Below are 17,406 nucleotides of genomic sequence, written 5' to 3'. Positions count from 1 at the left end.
TGTAGAACGCCTAATTGCTGTAATTTCATCCACTGATATAAAAGACTATGGCTTTCTCGGTTTCCTGGGAATCCAGCCCAATTATTGATCCATACTATTTGCACGCACGTGAAAGCCTTGTCCTTAGGCGTGTGCCAAAAGAGGCACTAAACTATAATCTGCTAAAAAATTCGAAGAAGCGAAATTGTCACTTTTCCTGAATACGAACACAACCATCAGAGGACTAGGTATCACTCTGTATTCTACTTAGTCCGGAAATAGAAAAAACAAGTTTAGCACTTGAATGGAAGTTTGAACAACAAAATGCATCGATTAGAAGAACTGGTATTTTAATTGGTATTCCTGAATTTGCTATAGGTGCATAAAAAGCCAGTATGCTCATATACAACACAGGTCAAAGGTTGAGCAAGGTCTAAGACCTGTTATCAAGGAAATCGATCGTGAGATTACCACCGTAAAGCTCCTGTTTACGTTCCATAATATATTAATTGTGTAGCATTATGTAATTTTTGCCTTAAAACTGAATTAGAAGAAGCAGTGTTTGATACAACGTTAAATATAGCAATTACTGCCAACCCTTAGCTATTAATATGGCGCCTTGCCAAACAGTCGCCATGGAAACACTCCGATTTGATCATAATTCGCAATGTTGTAAATTCAATTCATTGCCTAAGAATGCTTTGCTTACCCAGCTTGTCAACAACTTTCATAACTAAAGTATCCCTTACAATAAAATGTGTTAAAAGATATTTAAATATATCCAGATCAAGCCCAAAAAGTATGTCTACATAGCAAAATGTAAGTTCCTGTACGCAAAGGTGGCATGATAGCTCTAGAACTCAGTTATATTGCGTAACTACTTTGAAACATGCGGAATGAGTGTTGGAAAAAAAATGTAATCTCGTCTCCGGCTGTTTACAGAACCGGCATAGATGAAATGAATTCTGCTGTTTACCAGACAATGTGCTCATGCGCGAACGGTGACGCTCGGATACTTCAAACAGTCGTCCGATATACCGCTGCAGCAAGGATGTTGTTAACTCTGCGAAGTGATTACGTCATTTGGGTCAAAGGTCAATTTTCACGATGTATTTCATTTTACTGAACAGGCGCCGGAAAAAAGAGAGATTCTATCGCTTTCCGTGCTCGACCTTCAGTTCACAGTTCGTATTTGAACTTGACAGAACGCATAGATAGCTGCTACTGGCAAGATCACATAGTCCGATTCGTATTGAGAGTGGGAAGTCGAGCAAGTTTTCAAAAAGTTAACAAGATGGGTGGGTTTGTAAAGACTTAACAAGTATGAATGAGGGCTAATTTTATTATTTCTCTGTACAAATATAACTAACTTGCAATCGCTTCATTCCGCAGGCTGACGATGAAGATAAAAGAAGTTGGAAAGGGGGTATATTCAAAAAGGACGCCAATGAGGTAGCGGCGGAGGACGAAAAGCGATGGAAGGCAGGGTTGTTCAAGAAAGACGACAATCTTGCTGAAGACAAACGATGGAAAGGCGGGATCTTCAAAAAGGACGACGAAAAGCGATGGAAAGCTGGGCTGTTTAAGAAAGACGCCGACGGCGGCGAGGACGAAAAACGCTGGAAAGCGGGACTATTCAAAAGGACGACGACGAGATGGACGAAGAGAAGCGTTGGAAAGGCGGGATCTATAAGAAAGACGATGAGAAAAGATGGAAGGCCGGACTCTTTAAGAAAGACGCGGACGAGGAGAAGCGGTGGAAAGCCGGCCTCTTTAAAAAAGACGCGGACGAGGAGAAGCGGTGGAAAGCCGGCCTCTTTAAAAAAGACGCAGACGAGGAAAAACGATGGAAAGCCGGGCTTTTTAAAAAGGACGCGGACGAGGAGAAGAGATGGAAGGCTGGACTTTTTAAAAAAGACGCGGACGAGGACGATTCAGACCAGAATGAAGATGACAAACGCTGGAAAGGCGGTATTTACAAAAGAGATGCAAAAAGATGGAAGACAGGGATCTTTGTGAAGAGAAACCCACAAAACACAGACCTTGAACTTGAAACGAAGCTGGTAGATGCCTTGGAAATTGATGACGTAAGTAAAAAAAGTGTGACGTCGACTGATAGAATAATGAAATTAAATTTCAAGGGCAGGGATCTCGTTGGAACTTCTTAAATTTCCTTGAATTAAATGACGTCATTTTTATCATAATTTGTAACGTTTTTGAATTGATCTCGGTAATGAAACAGTATAGAGTTTGTAAAGAACCAAATAGTTATTAGGGAATAAAATAAAAAAAAACAAAAGAATACAGTCTCTGGTTGGACTTTTGCTGGAACTGTATGCTTCAAAAATTGGTCTCACAAAAATTTATCTTCACAACCTACTTAAAATCATTTCGCAACTATATATAAAGTCTCCGAATAGCATTCTTCCGAGTACGCTATCAGGCTGAAAATTTCTGCATCGATATACAGGGGAAGAGAGGGGATAGTTCTGCGAGCTTTACTAACTTAGCTCTCACGGCAGAATGCGCCTCGGGATCAGATATCCGATTCTGAATTTTCACGATTGTGTTTTGATCTCCGCTTGCGGGTGCGCATTTTAAAGCTCTTGGGGTAAGAAAAATTTCATCATCTTAATTTTTTTGAAAATCGAAAATTTTATTTTACCCTCTGGAGTTAAACACAGGTAAAGCGGCCATTTTGAATTTCAAATCATCGGTAGGCCTAAATGAAAGGCAATTTCTTTTTCTTGTGCCAAACTTTGCACGTTGGCCCCTGATTTTTATTCTTGATTTGGTAAGAGAATGGTTCAAAGTTTCAATGAGGAAAGTTTCAGCAAAAGTTTAAGTTTTTCACTTTCGAGGCGCATACTACCTTAACGTGAATTTATCTTTATGAACATGTTTGAGTATATTTCGTGTACGACCCACTACGTCTTCACCGGTGACGTTAGAATTGAATTCGTCCATTTGGCGGGAATGTCATACAGAACGTCTTCGTGCGTCTTCGAGACTGACAGGAAAACCAATTTTATGACATGAAACGCTCATGTTTGTTAGATTCTCTGAGACCCCCCGAAACCTGTTGCAAATGATTAACTTGAGAATGCGTCGATATTGAGAAATCTCGTGCTTTCTGCTTATAGAACGACATTGTGACAGAAACTCACAGAAACTCGAGTCACTTTTTATCAAGTGACAGGCAGACAACGATGATGCGGAGTCGCAAAAATTGAAAGTTGAACATTGCGTATGTTTGCAGTTTAATGCCACATGGATCCATAATCAATTTTACTTTGTAAAATGTCAGCCGTCAGCTTCCCCAATAATTTTTTAAAAAATTACGCATTTTCGACACACACACAAAATCGAGCCATAGAGGGCATCCCACTAACTTTCAAACTACAGTAATATGCTACTACCATTATTCTCTATGAGAAAAGTTTGAAATATTATAACATCAACGACAGATCAGCCCATCGCTTGTTTCTATATGTAAAGATGGTGCATAAAATTGGCCGGTTTCGCCTCTTCTGAGAATTAAACCCACATTTTCTGTCTTTGGTTGTTGGTATGACACTCCTTATCTGTAATTTGACTTGTCTAGACCTACACATTAGTGACTCGCGAAGCCTTCGCGATCACACAATACTTAGGGACTTGACTGTCGACGCCATCAAAAATTGACAAACGTATTCACTGTGTGCTCTCCATAAAATCGACGCATATGTCATTTTTTCCCTTCAATTTAATCAATTAACACATAACTACGCCCACCGACTTGGGGCAAGTGCACGACAACTTGGGATATTTCAATTTTGCCGGCTGACAATTTCAAAAAACCTGCATTGCAATCATTGTCGGATTTCTTGCCCTCTGTCATTCTCAGAGTACTTCACTAAGTTCGGGTCAGCTCGGGTCAGCTCGGATTTCCATTCACGTCTGTCACCGGAAACGTTCCAGGAATCTCGTTTACTTTATTCGCTTGGGTTGGACACCCTATCGGCTCCCGCACACGACATTTTGGGACTTCTGTTTACACAGACGTGCAGCTACCGACGTCACGTGTGTCTTCAATCGTCCATGTTGAACAAAAATCATTCGATGTTTTCTTGTCTGGCCGTCATGGTGTCTCAAATGGCCGTCTGGCAGTCTTGAACTATGAGTAAAATCGTCACCAATGTCATTCGCCATCACTTAATCGCTGGGCTGTAGCTAGACCGCATTGCATGCTTGGTAGAGGCAAATTGGAGTCAGCTGGGTGTTTCAAAATTGGCATAGCAGGTACGATGTTTCGTTCACGCAAAGATACCTGACATGTGTTTGTCATGTCTATGAATTTCGCGGCAAGGCGATTTCTGTTCAGGTAGAACGCCCCTCGGGGACAGATATTCAGACTCTCAAACTTTTTCGATTCTTTTCTGATCCACCACTTGTAGGGTTTCATAGTTCTTGGTGTAAGAAAACGTTTCACCGGCTTAGTTTTTTCGAAAATCGATAATTTTTTTTTCCATGGAGTTAACACAGGGATGGCGGCCATTTTGAATTTCAAATATCGGTAAATCTTGAGTAATTTGTTTCTCTAGTACAAAAATTTGCATGGTGACTCCCGATTTTTATTCATGATTTTGAAAGAGAATAGTTGAAAGATTCCTTGAGGAAAGTTTAAGCAAAAGTTTAAGTCTTTTACTTTCGAGGCGCATACTACCTTAACAGCATGATTGACGCTGACGCTTATTGCATTACTGTAACATATCCTTTCGGTACAGCTAATTTCTTCGGAGGCGGGGAGATATGTTTCATTTCATGGGAAACGAATTCCGTCGGCGAGACTCACGCGAACAATTGCGTCCTGCCATTGAGAAATCAACGAAACATGAATTTTAGGCTTAAAAATCAACTTTTTGAGCACGACGACAAATGATCCATTGCGGTTGATGTACCTATTGATAAACCAGAAAATAAAGTTTCATATTTCGATGAATTAAGTTCAGCTTCAGTGGTCACAAACCAAAAAAAAAGAGTTTTAGTCATCTTTGAAATAAAAGTTGTGTGATGTGTTCACTTTTACTTGAATCAAGCGAGATTTGATACAAGACTATGCGGTCTGTGAAAGACCTGTCTCTCCTTCTGCTTCTGTTATGTTTCATACCTTCATGTTTATCAAAACTGTTTTAACACGATTGGTACTAATTTGGGAGAATTGCATCTTCATATTTTTCAAATTTCTCAAAAGTGTTAGGTGCCCTATAGCTGAATGTTGCAATATTACAAATTACTCATAGGTTAGGTTGGCCCTGAACAGCGATCTGCTGTCTCAAGTCTTGAAATCCAACATGACGTTGGTCTGTCACGTGGACAAATATGTAGTCGTACGCTTGACATATTTACTATTCAGCGCCCTATATTTTGGCTTCACATCTCTACGTTATGAAGCCTCGATTAAAATGTCCCTTAAAGCAACAAACAATTAATATAATTGTCGCCGATTTTTAAAATTTTCCTGGTAATCAAAGACAACGTCCCTACAACGACGAGACTCGCGCATGCTCAAACGAAATGAACGTTTCCCTTGCTTTGCTTGAGGCAACGTATGTCAAGTTTAAAAACACTCGAAATATTTTCTGACGTCCATCAAACTAGATAAGGTAAATTTACCTTCGCATTCGGTCAGTGTTTTGTGTAAGGAGTTCCATGTCCTGCTTTTCAAATCAGTTTTACTATTTTCGTAAAATTAAGTCACATTGCTCAGTTATTTATCCTAACTCACCCGATGACATGATAACGCACCTACACAAGTCCAAGTTTTCAACAATGACCTTGCAGATTATTGTATGTGCGTGCAGGAAATAGATGGAAGACCTTTGAACGTGTGGAAGTAAAAGGTATTTGATAACACCCGCCCCCCCCCCCTCCATTTTCAAATCCGCTCCATACATTCCTAAGTGTGAAATTCCAATCACGAAACGCGCCCCCGGGGATGGGGAACAACAGCGTGTAGCGTATTATTCGTCGCATAATTTCTATAAATGTCGTTGCCGTTAAGAAGTACATATGAATGTCGATAGATGACTGTTCTGAAAGTCGGCTCGAAAACTGTCAAAAAGCGTTTTATTATTAATGAAAGGGTATTTTTTCGTCAAAACACGCTCATTTATTGATTAATTATCTGACTAATCTATCAATGTAGAGGACGTTGAAAATAGTATCAAACAAACCCTCATAACAAGGTTATATTGTATCCTCTAGCGTGTGTCAAAACATTTAGAATGATTGTATGTTTCAAGGATAGAAAATACGTCTTGCAACGTTGTCGCAATACATGTTTGTGTCCACTGTCAGGTAATTAAGATTATTTATAGGCTTGAAGCGAGATTTCTGGCCGTTTTTCGTGGGAAAGACATTGGCATGTTTAAATATGGCCATAACATTGTCACGACAAACTCCGACCAGGCCGCGACGTGTCTCCGATGACGTACCGAGTATGACGTAACACTCATCATGGTCCCTTGATTCCACAGCGCAAAGCTACAACATCGGACAAAGGTTTTTCTGTCCTCAAAATCCGTACTAGGAGACCCTTTGATTTTTCGGGGGTGGGGGGGGGGGTGTAGGTGGCAATCATGGTGAGGGTGTTGACATTACAAAAAACGGCTGTGAATTGGGTCAATTTTTTACAATAGACAGTTTGGGATCTTATTTTGCATAAGATTCAAATATAACTGCTGTATGACTATAACAACAAAATGCAACGAAAAGCAGACACCAAAAGAAAGAGAATATGCTTGTTTTCTGAATAAAATTCTAAGAGCATAAAAAAAGCACAAGTGTGAAATATACTACCTTGTCTGACACGTGACAAGGCTAAGAAAATGATACAGTTTCATTCAATTTGATCGATCTAATCAGATAAATAATTTGGAAGAAGATCACAAAATGGAGGAGAGTTCAAGAAAATTTTCTCCGATTTTTGAAGTATCCCTAACCACCTTTAAAAAGTCAAGTACCTTCTTCCAACGCATATTGATTTTAAATGGCCCTTCCCTGATATGTGTGGCAATTGTGGGTAGTACATTTGACATTTTGCAATTGGCAAAACAAATATCACCTTTGCTAGTAAAAAACCAAAACCGATCACTGGAAAAAGTGGAAACTAGGTGACTCAACTCATCAGTCAAAAAGTATATGATGGATGTTTACAAAAAAACTATACCAAGCATATTATTAATGCAGGGTTATCTAAAATATTGTGCATGTATATATGCGACAGTGAGAGACAAAAAGGCGGCCAGGTTGCTTGTTGGGGGGGGGGGGGCTGCAGGGAGAGGATAATCCGCCTTCCTGTGAAAATTTTGAGAATTTAATACATTTTAGCGCAATTTTCTGCAGTCCTATACCTTGAAAACCGGGAAAGATAACTTTGTTTGCATCCGAAGAACGTGATAAAATCATGAATAAATCAGACCTGCTAAATGATTTCAAAGAATAGATGACATAGGAAACTCAACATAAAACATAGAATATACTTCAGTCCTTGGACTCTAAAGAACAAACATCCTGGTAACCAGACATTGATACTGTTCCACTGAATGTTGATCTGTTGTCCAGAATGGAGGTCTCACGTGGTCTGTCGAAAGAAGCTGGTACTTGTCAGTTTGGCAACTAAACACACCTGTGATTTCATATCTCACCGGAGAATGCTGCGCATTATTGTGGGTAGACTGTAAGCATAAATTCTCAAACATTCTGCAGGACGAGGCGGTAAACTCGCAGCGTTCTCTTGACCACAACAGAAACTTCGGGTGATTTTCGCTGATGGGTGTGAGAAAGTGCCTGTTTTAAAGGTATACTGTCACCTATTCCAATTTTGCCACAGTTACCATGGAAAGAGAAAACCTAACCAATCACAGATTTTAAGCGGGTGCCCGCTTTTTAAAAACAGCGCCCTAACATGGACCTTTTGCATACCAAGGGACGCCCTTTTGGCCATATATGGGCATATTTAGATTACAGGTGACTGTACACCTTTAATATAAGTGTACAATAAGCAAATATCTGCGAACGTGACTTTTCTCATCATATTCAATTACGATACAGTACTTCAAATCTGCAGCATAATTTTATTTTCAAATCTGCCCGTAGTCAGTCCACAATATTTTCAATTGCGCTCCTAATATACCCTCAATTTTTTCAAGCACTCTCTCAAATATTCCACCCTCCCCAGAGATGTTTGTGAACGCAGCCTTAGAAAAAATAATTGGTTAATTTGGCTCCCTAAACAGCAGATCAACATACTACAGCATGAAATTATGATGGTACTGTATTATGATTAAATGAGCGAGGTTGTATGGTTTTAATTTATGACCAGGCGTTTCAATTATAAATGATAAGAACTATCTAATTTGCGTTTTGAAGGACACTTAAGATGGACAGGTATTGATTTGTGGTGACATTACAATGTAAGACGCAATTGGATATGTTCAAAGGCAGATTAATCTTACTACTGGGAGATCTCGTGTTCTGTCGAACTGATTTGCGAGATACCGCAGTAACAGAAACCAGTGTTCATCTGCAACTGCTCATTAATTTTCGGGGCCTCATGGAATCAGTAAAGTTATTCGTGTCGTCTTTTAATTAAGACAAAAGGCTTAAAATCTTCAATCAACCATGACGGGCGGTTCCGGCATCACTTTGAACGACAGACAAGTCATTTCAAGCTTTTTTGCAACAACATATGTCATCATTTAATGGTTCGGAATGGATTTCTGTTTTATATGCCCTCGGACAATATTGAATTATCAAGTCATATTTATTCTGCAATTCTTTGATCTTTTGCATTCAGTTACACTGTGACCAGTTAAAGATAAATAACGAGTTAAGTAGCCGATAGCTGCCATTTTACGATGTTTTCCCATTATATTCTGTGGGACAAATATATTTTCTAATTTCTCGCCTTAATGTTTGTTGAAATTCAAACTATTAGCTTTTGCATATATACTCAGTGTGTTATGTACAGTGTGAAATGTTTGTTCAGAATGCAAAGCTAAACTTCGGTTATCAAATAGCATAATATGAGGCACATACAGACTGACAAAGACTGACAGAAAGCATTTCGTCCTGTTCTGGGAGTCAGAAGAGCAACTACATTTTACAGAGATTCAAAACACAGGAACCGCAACAAAAGTTGCAGCCTATGACATGGGTCTGCCCAAATTGTTTTTTTAAGAAAGCGTTGCGCATTTCTCATAGTACAGTGGGTTTCAGTTTGGTGGCACATCTATCTGTGTGTGTGACAGTTTTAGCTTCAGCAAACATTGTCTAACTTCCAGCTGTAATTGTTACTGAAAAACAGCTACATTGCAGATCAAGTGTAATCAATTTGTTCATCTATTGGTCCAGACAGAGTTGTCCAATGCTGGTTTACCATAACTAATCAATGGGTCAGTGACTTTGGAATGTGTGGTGATACCCAAGCTAATCGTTTAGGGACTGGACAGAAATTACCGGGGGGACGGTGTTTTTCAAAATGATGCTGCGCGACTCGGAAAAATAGTGACCCTTCAAAAGTGTTTGCAAGAAAACAAGCGACCTTTACCCTCCGTGCCACACAGTCCATATCAATATCTTAATTGACATATAATTTATTTAACCTTTGAATTTTCAACGAATGCCTTTTAACCTTCAAAAAGAATCACTTTTATACAAAGTTTCAAGTAATATGATGAAAAAAGTCGTGGTTCATAAATAATTCTATCAACTACTTGCAGTACAATTGGTTATTCAAAAAGGACAATAGCAGTAATGTTTACCTTTATTTATAGTTTGGCTTGTAATTGTACAGACAGCACTATTGTCAAGAAACTTATTATAGCAAATAAGTCATTATTGAACAACATTTACCTATAAACGCAGAGATATAGCAAGTTTTGTCAGGGGAATTATTTAATAGTTTACCCCTTGACTATCATGAGAACTTGATATTTTTGGGTGAAATTCCAATATCATATTTTTTGTTTACATCTGCTCTTCCAACACGCTAATCTGATAAAGTACGTTTGTATCAATTGCCAAACACTTATAAAAGCACGGATTTAGTTAGTCTAGTGTTTTAAAAAAATATTCATAGTTTTCTCATAGACTCCCATGTACAGTGGATCCACATTTTGCTGAAATTCCAAAAGCAAATTTCTTGTACACATGTTCACTTGTAACCACCCTATTCTCATCAAGTATATTCATATCAATTATCCAACGTCTATAAATGAACAAATATTGCATGTTTTACATGGAAAAATGTTCATAGTTTTCTCATAGACTATCATGTATGGTGCATCAAAACTATCAATGAAATCAAAAAAATCGAATTTCTTCAAGTTGTACTCACATGCACTGTTTATCTCCCACATCAAGCAAAGTACATTTACATAAATTATCAAACATATATAAAAATACAGATATAGCTTGTTTTTAGGGGGAATTGTTAACAGTTGCCCAATAGACTTCCGTGTATTATGATTTGATATTTTTTGGATCAAGCACAAAATCGGCCACATCTTGGCTTGTAATGGCTGCGCAAAAAATTGTGACCCTTCCCAAGGGTATGCGTGAAATGTCATGACCCCATAAACAATGCTTGCGTGAAAAATTGCGACCCATCCCCAAACAAACACCGGCCTCCCTCTGTAATTTATGTCTAGTCCCTTACATTTTACATATAATATGTTTGTCTCACATCAGAGTTGTGGCACTGCATTGAAAGCCATCGTATTATTTGACTTAGAGCGATTCAAATCTAATGCGGTTGGTTCATAATTGATAGTACGATATATACTCCGCAAAGTTGTCATTCGAAGCTTGGATTGAGAGATGCAATCTCAAAAATAGTCAGCCAAGGAAAAAACATTAAGATATTGCCTTAAATGATATCCTTCAGCCCACTAACGCGGAAGGACTGTCTTGATTGCTGTCTTTCACGAGAGGGTCGGTTATTCTGAGGATGCTACGTCGCCTTAAGGTGCTGCCATGCCCCGAGTGTGTTTTCTCTCCGAGCGCAGGTCTGCCGATTGAAAGGAAACGTCGCAAATCCCACCCCGAGGCGGAAATGAGAACATTATTATGACAGATGGAGCGTCGATATTTGGCAGGCACCTCATTCATGTCACTAATGTCTTGTCGCGCACTGGCATGCGCACAAACAGTTCAGATAATTCATTTTCGCGGTGCTCCGCGCCGCAACAACCTGAGTTCTTATTGTCGTCTGCGCCGCAGCAACAGATCTAGATAATGGCGCGTCGCTCTTCTCGACACCCCACGAAACAACTTATCGAGGTAATTGGATGTTTCAATTATCCCACATTTGTACAGCTCGGCAGTCATTTCGATCTAACCTCAGACGGATTACGGCGACACCCACAACGCATCGCTGAGAGATTGTTGACAGCTATTCGCTTTTTTACGCGCGCTAACTTATTTCCGCTGAGCGAATTGTATAGACTCTAAAAAGACACAAACATTTAAATTGACTCCCCGGTCAAGACATGAAAATGACCGATAACCATTAAAAGTAACTCAGAGTTTGCTAGACACAGCTTGCAAGTGACTAGATAGCAATCCATGCAATGGACTGATAACAAAGGTGGTCGACGAATCTTCACGGCGCTTAAAATTATGTACTTTTTTCATCGTCTAATTCGTCTGCGAAGCAGCACAATATTCGCCCTCCACTCTGGTTCACGTCGAGACTATATCTAGGGGAGACCTGTTTGTCAACAGGGCAGTACGGGGACTGCAGAAGGTTCAACGGGAGAGGGCTCCGGTCGGGCCCCTGGGTTCCTGCTAGAGACCAGGGGAAATTCTAGTCACTGCAAAACCTTGATAGAGATGTCTCCTGCGACCTCGCAACGGGTCGGAATCAGCGGTTATACCGCCCAGCCATCGCTCCAAATAACCCGTCCGCACTTTGCATATAGCACTCCCGCAAGATTTGCACCGATCACGTTTAAAACGAGACACAGAACTAGAATATAACGAGCCCTGTAAAGCCATGCCGCACTGACTCGAGATAAAACAGCATTTTGCAAATGCTCGATTAACACTAAAACAAGATAGGGCCTAAAGATATGAGATTAGGTTGACCCATCTTCCGAAATTGAAGGTTTGCATATACATAAAATGAACTTTGTGATGTCGATGGAATTGAAACCGATTAATCCATGCTTCCGATTCTATTCTCAGAGTTTTAACCTTTAATCTTATCCGTTTTTACAATCAAATTAAAACGAGTATGATATTGATGCAATTTGATTGAATTCATGAGAGCAAGTGTAACGGCTGTAATAAAACCGGTTTTAAATCATGGCTTCTTACTAGGTATGGTTGAAAGCCGCGGAGCTTAAATCAATCCAAAATTCATCGGGTCCATCTTGAAACAATTTTACTGATGGTTGCTAGTCATCTTATAGACGGCCACCCTCCAGGTTCTGCAGATTAACTAAACCCGGAATTGTTTTGTGTTTTTTCTTTATCCCGCCCTCAGGAGTTGGAAGTTCTCTCGGATTGCATAGACGCGCTCACGCAGAAAGGCCTGCTGGTGGTAAGGCCGTCAACGGAAGCTAAAGGTGAGTTACAAGTGAGATCGCCTCTTGGAAATATACTTCCGAAATGAAAATGGCGCTGATAAGGCGAACGATAAGATCGATTAAATGTAGATGCGTGTGAGTGGTAACCTGTGGATTACTAGTACTGGAGCTCAGCTCAGCCGAAGAACAGCGCCGCCTACGATTACAGGTGCTGTGCTATTAAAGGGGCAATTTACTTAGTGCGGAAGACATTGCCACAAATCTTTTTTTAAACCTAGTCTCTATCTCTGTAGTAATTTTATGATAAGTATTCAATCTTTTAGATATTGTTTTCAATCTTTATGATATAATAAAAAGGCCAGTTTACTCAATCAACACGAGGCTTTTACTACATGTAAGGCAGCGACGTCATAAAAGACAAAGGTGATATCAGACCTACGTGATAATGTTCAGACGCGTGTTTGGACGTCAACGACTAACGTTATCCAAAATGCATTTTCCTCTTAATCACACGTTAGCTTAAAGTCTGCGTCACATAAATTTAATTTTTCAAAAGAGACGGAGTATCGATTTAAAGGGACAAAGTCGCTCATTTTTCATGAATTTTGTTTGATACAAGATACTACTTATATTGTTTGACATGTTGAAAGATACTGAATAAATGGGTGACCATGTATATATTCGACCCAAGTTTGAAACAAATTAAATGAAACCATCGCGAGAATGAATTAATGGTCATGACCATTAATTCATTGTCGCGTTGGTTTCATGTCTCGTGTCTAAAACCGGTGTCGAATATATGCATGGTCACCCATTCATTCAGTATGTTTCAACATGTCAACAATATAAGTGGTATCTTGTATCAAACAAAATTCATGAAAAATGAGCGACTTTGTCCCTTTAAGGTAGTATGCGCCTCGAAAGTGAAAGTCTTAAACTTTACTCAAACTTTCCTAAATTAAACTTTCAACCATTCTCTTAACAAATCAACAATAAAATCGGGGTCAATGTGCTAAGTTTGGAACTAGAGAAACAAATGAAAATGTTTATTTCGCCAAGAGATTTAAAATTAACCCTCACAAGTGGCACACAAGAAAAGAATTGTAGAAATTTGAGAGTCCGAATATCTGTCCCCGAGGCGCGTTTTACCTTAAATTTACTATGTCTGCGAAACCAAGACGGTGAAAGCTTCACGTAGTCACAAAGATTCAAAACGAATCTACTCAAGCAGCAGACTAGAAGAGTATTTTAAAATACAGGCAAACTGTCTCTGAGGCCCAAAGGCGCGCCTTAACATTTCAGGCAGCCTTCGTTAGCAAAAATACTCTCACCGGGATACTTACCCTTTGAGCGCCAAAGTAAATTTTGTCGCCTTTATAAAATGTACCCTACTAGATTATTTTCAGATTTTTGCCAAAAATTTGATAAAAGACTGTAGCCGGTGAAATGTGATGTCAATTAGGTCCAAAATTATGGAAGAAATACAGAAAAAATCATAAAAAACTTGTAAAATGTTGCACTAAAATTTTGATGGAAAATTTACGATACTCAAAGGGTTAGCAGAAACATGAGCATTTTCCGGAACCTGTCAAATAAGATATTACGATATACCTTGAAAGTCAAATTATCTAATTAAATTAAACATGATACATTTAAATCCTAAGTGATGATGTAATGATGAGAACCACGTCAGTGTGTTCTTTACAAATTCAATTTTGCAATAATCCTGTCGTAGAGGGCAAAATGTCCTTTGATTGCAACAATGCAAACGACCACAAGCATTGTCATGTCTAAATCGACAATCTCAAATGACGTCTACCAAAGGCCTTGATTTACACATATTTCTAGATTGTTTAACAGACTAGCGGGTTCTCGATTGACCTCAAGTTCAAACAATAGTCATTTTAAAACTCGATGACGGTCATTCTTTAAACTGAACATGCAATTTTAGGGTCAAGTTGGTTTTTGACAATATTAACGAGGTACAGAATACATGTAAGTATATAGGCCACCACAGGGAGAGACACTGTCCGATTACGCGTTTTCCACGCTCTCAGACAGGCTTTCGATTTTTAGTCCAATACGTCCGTCAGCCACGATTCAATGCGTGTTAACACATGACAGTTGGTTGTGCCTAATAAAGATCGATGTCCACGGAAAATCTATGAGCGAATAGTAGAACAGCAGTGACTGAAAGTACAGATCGTTTGAGACATCACAAAAAGACTGACGCGTGAAATCATTAATCGGATGTGTCACACAAAGTAGTGTGCCTTTTGAAATACGAAGAGGGCTGCAAATTTACTTTCGATGGCACTTAACAAGAGATGAGTATCACGATTGATCTTATTACCGCCACTGCACTTCAGTAATTCGAACCCAGGCTGTCTATTGCAACATTAAACGCGTCTCGCCGAGTCGTCAAGGTTCATACGTCAGACGCGATTCATTGTCATGGCAGGCATGGATCTGAACATACCATTCTCAGTGTTTTTGCCACTCGAGCAGGGCAAGATATGCTTTCAAGAGGGATGGAACTGTGAGACTTACATATTCGTGACCCACTTGGGAACACTGCGCTTAAAGAATGGTTATAATGCAACGCACAGCGTAGAGTCATTGTTTCGTATGATAAATAGATCTAAAACTAAACTTCAAATTTTATTATTTAGTCAAAAGATAGGTTACTTCTATTTACCCAATACCATGGAATATATATGATACTGGTGTTGAATGACTGGAAACTGACCAAATTCCGGAGAAGTATTATCTATGATTACTAAATAAATGCTATACCGAAATTAAACAAACATATTATATCCTTGTAAAACACATCACGGTGTCGATTTCGACCAAGACAACGGGCATACAAATTAAATACTATTATTATAAGATTATATGATTTTTCAAAAGGTTTTATAACTAATAGATCTTTCAAGGAAAATGTTGCCATCTAAAAAGTTTTTCTCACATGGCGGGAAACTGAAAGGGTTTTCTGCCAACTGGGAACAATATTAAATCTCGGTACTTGGACGAATGCCAGTTCACACTCTGACTACATCCCTGGCGAATCTAATGGTATAGCCCGTGGCATTGGTGAACGCCTTGAGTATTATATAGGTTGCTTTAATTGATTTGAAGTTAAAGGCACACGCAGAATCGCCGTCCAGACAAATATTTGGACTCTGAATTTATCTAAATACTTAACTGGTATACTGCTTATGTAGACAAATATGTGTCAAACTTTGAAGTAAATGAACTTTGAAATTCCCCCCCCCCCTTGATTTTGTGAAAATAGAAATTTTATCGTCCCAATAGAGCAAAGACGGTGAAAGCGGCCATTTTGAATTTCAAATGTCAATATATTTAAGATTATGGGTTCCTCTAGTGCTAAAACTTGAATGATTGGGTGTTGTTTTTATTCTTGATTGTGAAAGAGAGTGGTTTAGTTTCATGGAATAAAAGTTTTAAGTCTTTTAGTTTCGACATCGCGTACTACCTTAAGTGTGTACATGTCGTGATGTTTTTGTTCTCACACGTCACAGGTTATCCACACTTTTACCATTCCCTTTTTTCACAATCTTACACAGGGTGTTTCGTCACTTACGATGAAATGGTTTACTGTGGGTCATAGGCCAGTGCCAGAAAACTAGTTTGCAGACGACGCCTTCACTGAACACGGACAACTCTCGCGACCAACTTTGTAAATGTAGGACACAGATCCTTTGTAAACTGAAGCACAGGGAAATATTTACTTTAACTTTGAAGTGATTTTCAGAATCTACTGTCGTTCTCTTTTTCTTTGAAGAAAGTGTCCTTCTACTTGAAGGATGCTGTGTTTTTTATAATAAAAAGTGAGGTTTGAAATGCTCACTTGCCTCAAGAGGGCGCTATAGACGCAGCAGTATACTTTAACGCTGTAGCACTGTTGTCCTTTGCATGTTATATTGAAAAAATGAATTTCGATTTTCCTCGACGATTTTTGTAAAAAATCTGACTGGTTCTGAAGTTCGTAGTGGTATTCCGTCCTACTGCACCATGTCGGCGTTATGCCATTGGACAAGATAAGCCAGGTGGAACCTAACGTGAATCTGATTGGTCGGACTGGAACGAACTCTCCCGGGGACACTGTACTTGGACAACATTGGTTTGCTTCGAAATACATAGTATATCCGTTTGTTGTCAAATGATTTTTCTGTAATGCACTGCTAAGGAACACTCAAAGAAACCACAGTATCTATAACAATGTTCCTTACACGAAAACGCAAGATGAGTATGTCAGTAACATTCCTATTAGAAATATGTTAATTTTTTCAGTGTTAAACAGAGTGCATTATGGGAACGCAGACGACACGACTCACTAGTACGAGTACTGTGAAATTTCAAATCTTTGTATAATGTATCTATTGGTATGAACATTTCAAATTGTATTTTGTGTATATCTGAAAAATTAAAGACGATTCTATGCATACGAAAAAATCCAAAATGACCTTGACTGAAAGGTTTATGAATAAATTACCACTGGCTAATATCTGTTCACGTGAGTTAGTGCTCAAATGACCCCTGACCTTTGGAATGGGAGAGTGGACCTGTCACATTATCACACTGTCACACTGAACACGAGCAGTGTTCCACAAGTATCAGAGAACTGATCTAAATTGTTTTTAAACTTTCATTTTGTTCAAAGCATTACAATTGTTTTATTTCGGCGAGTCGCCAAACCCGGACCGAGACGAGACGAGACGAGACCAAAATGACCCCTCAGGCCAGGCGTTGTAAATACATCATATATACAACACCCCAGAAAGCTTGCAGTTTGTTGACAGTGTCAAAGATCGATGCACAAAGCAAG

General features: G+C 39.1%; 1 protein-coding gene across 1 annotated transcript in view; it reads left to right on the top strand.

The window, feature by feature from the left end:
- The window catches only part of LOC139118395 (uncharacterized), a 39,288-nt gene extending 22,197 nt beyond the window's left edge, over positions 1-17,091 (top strand). The window contains exons 2-4 of the mRNA XM_070681700.1: positions 1,372-2,066; positions 12,512-12,593; positions 16,145-17,091. Of these exons, the coding sequence (XP_070537801.1) occupies positions 1,635-2,066; positions 12,512-12,593; positions 16,145-16,188 (558 nt within the window). The 5' untranslated portion in view covers positions 1,372-1,634 and the 3' untranslated portion in view covers positions 16,189-17,091. The remainder of the gene's footprint in view (positions 1-1,371; positions 2,067-12,511; positions 12,594-16,144) is intronic.
- The last annotated feature ends 315 nt before the right edge of the window (positions 17,092-17,406 follow it).

The sequence above is a fragment of the Ptychodera flava genome, chromosome 2 (genome assembly GCF_041260155.1).
Source record: "Ptychodera flava strain L36383 chromosome 2, AS_Pfla_20210202, whole genome shotgun sequence".
Lineage (NCBI taxonomy): Eukaryota > Metazoa > Hemichordata > Enteropneusta > Ptychoderidae > Ptychodera > Ptychodera flava.
This window is presented reverse-complemented; position numbering and strand designations above follow the sequence as displayed.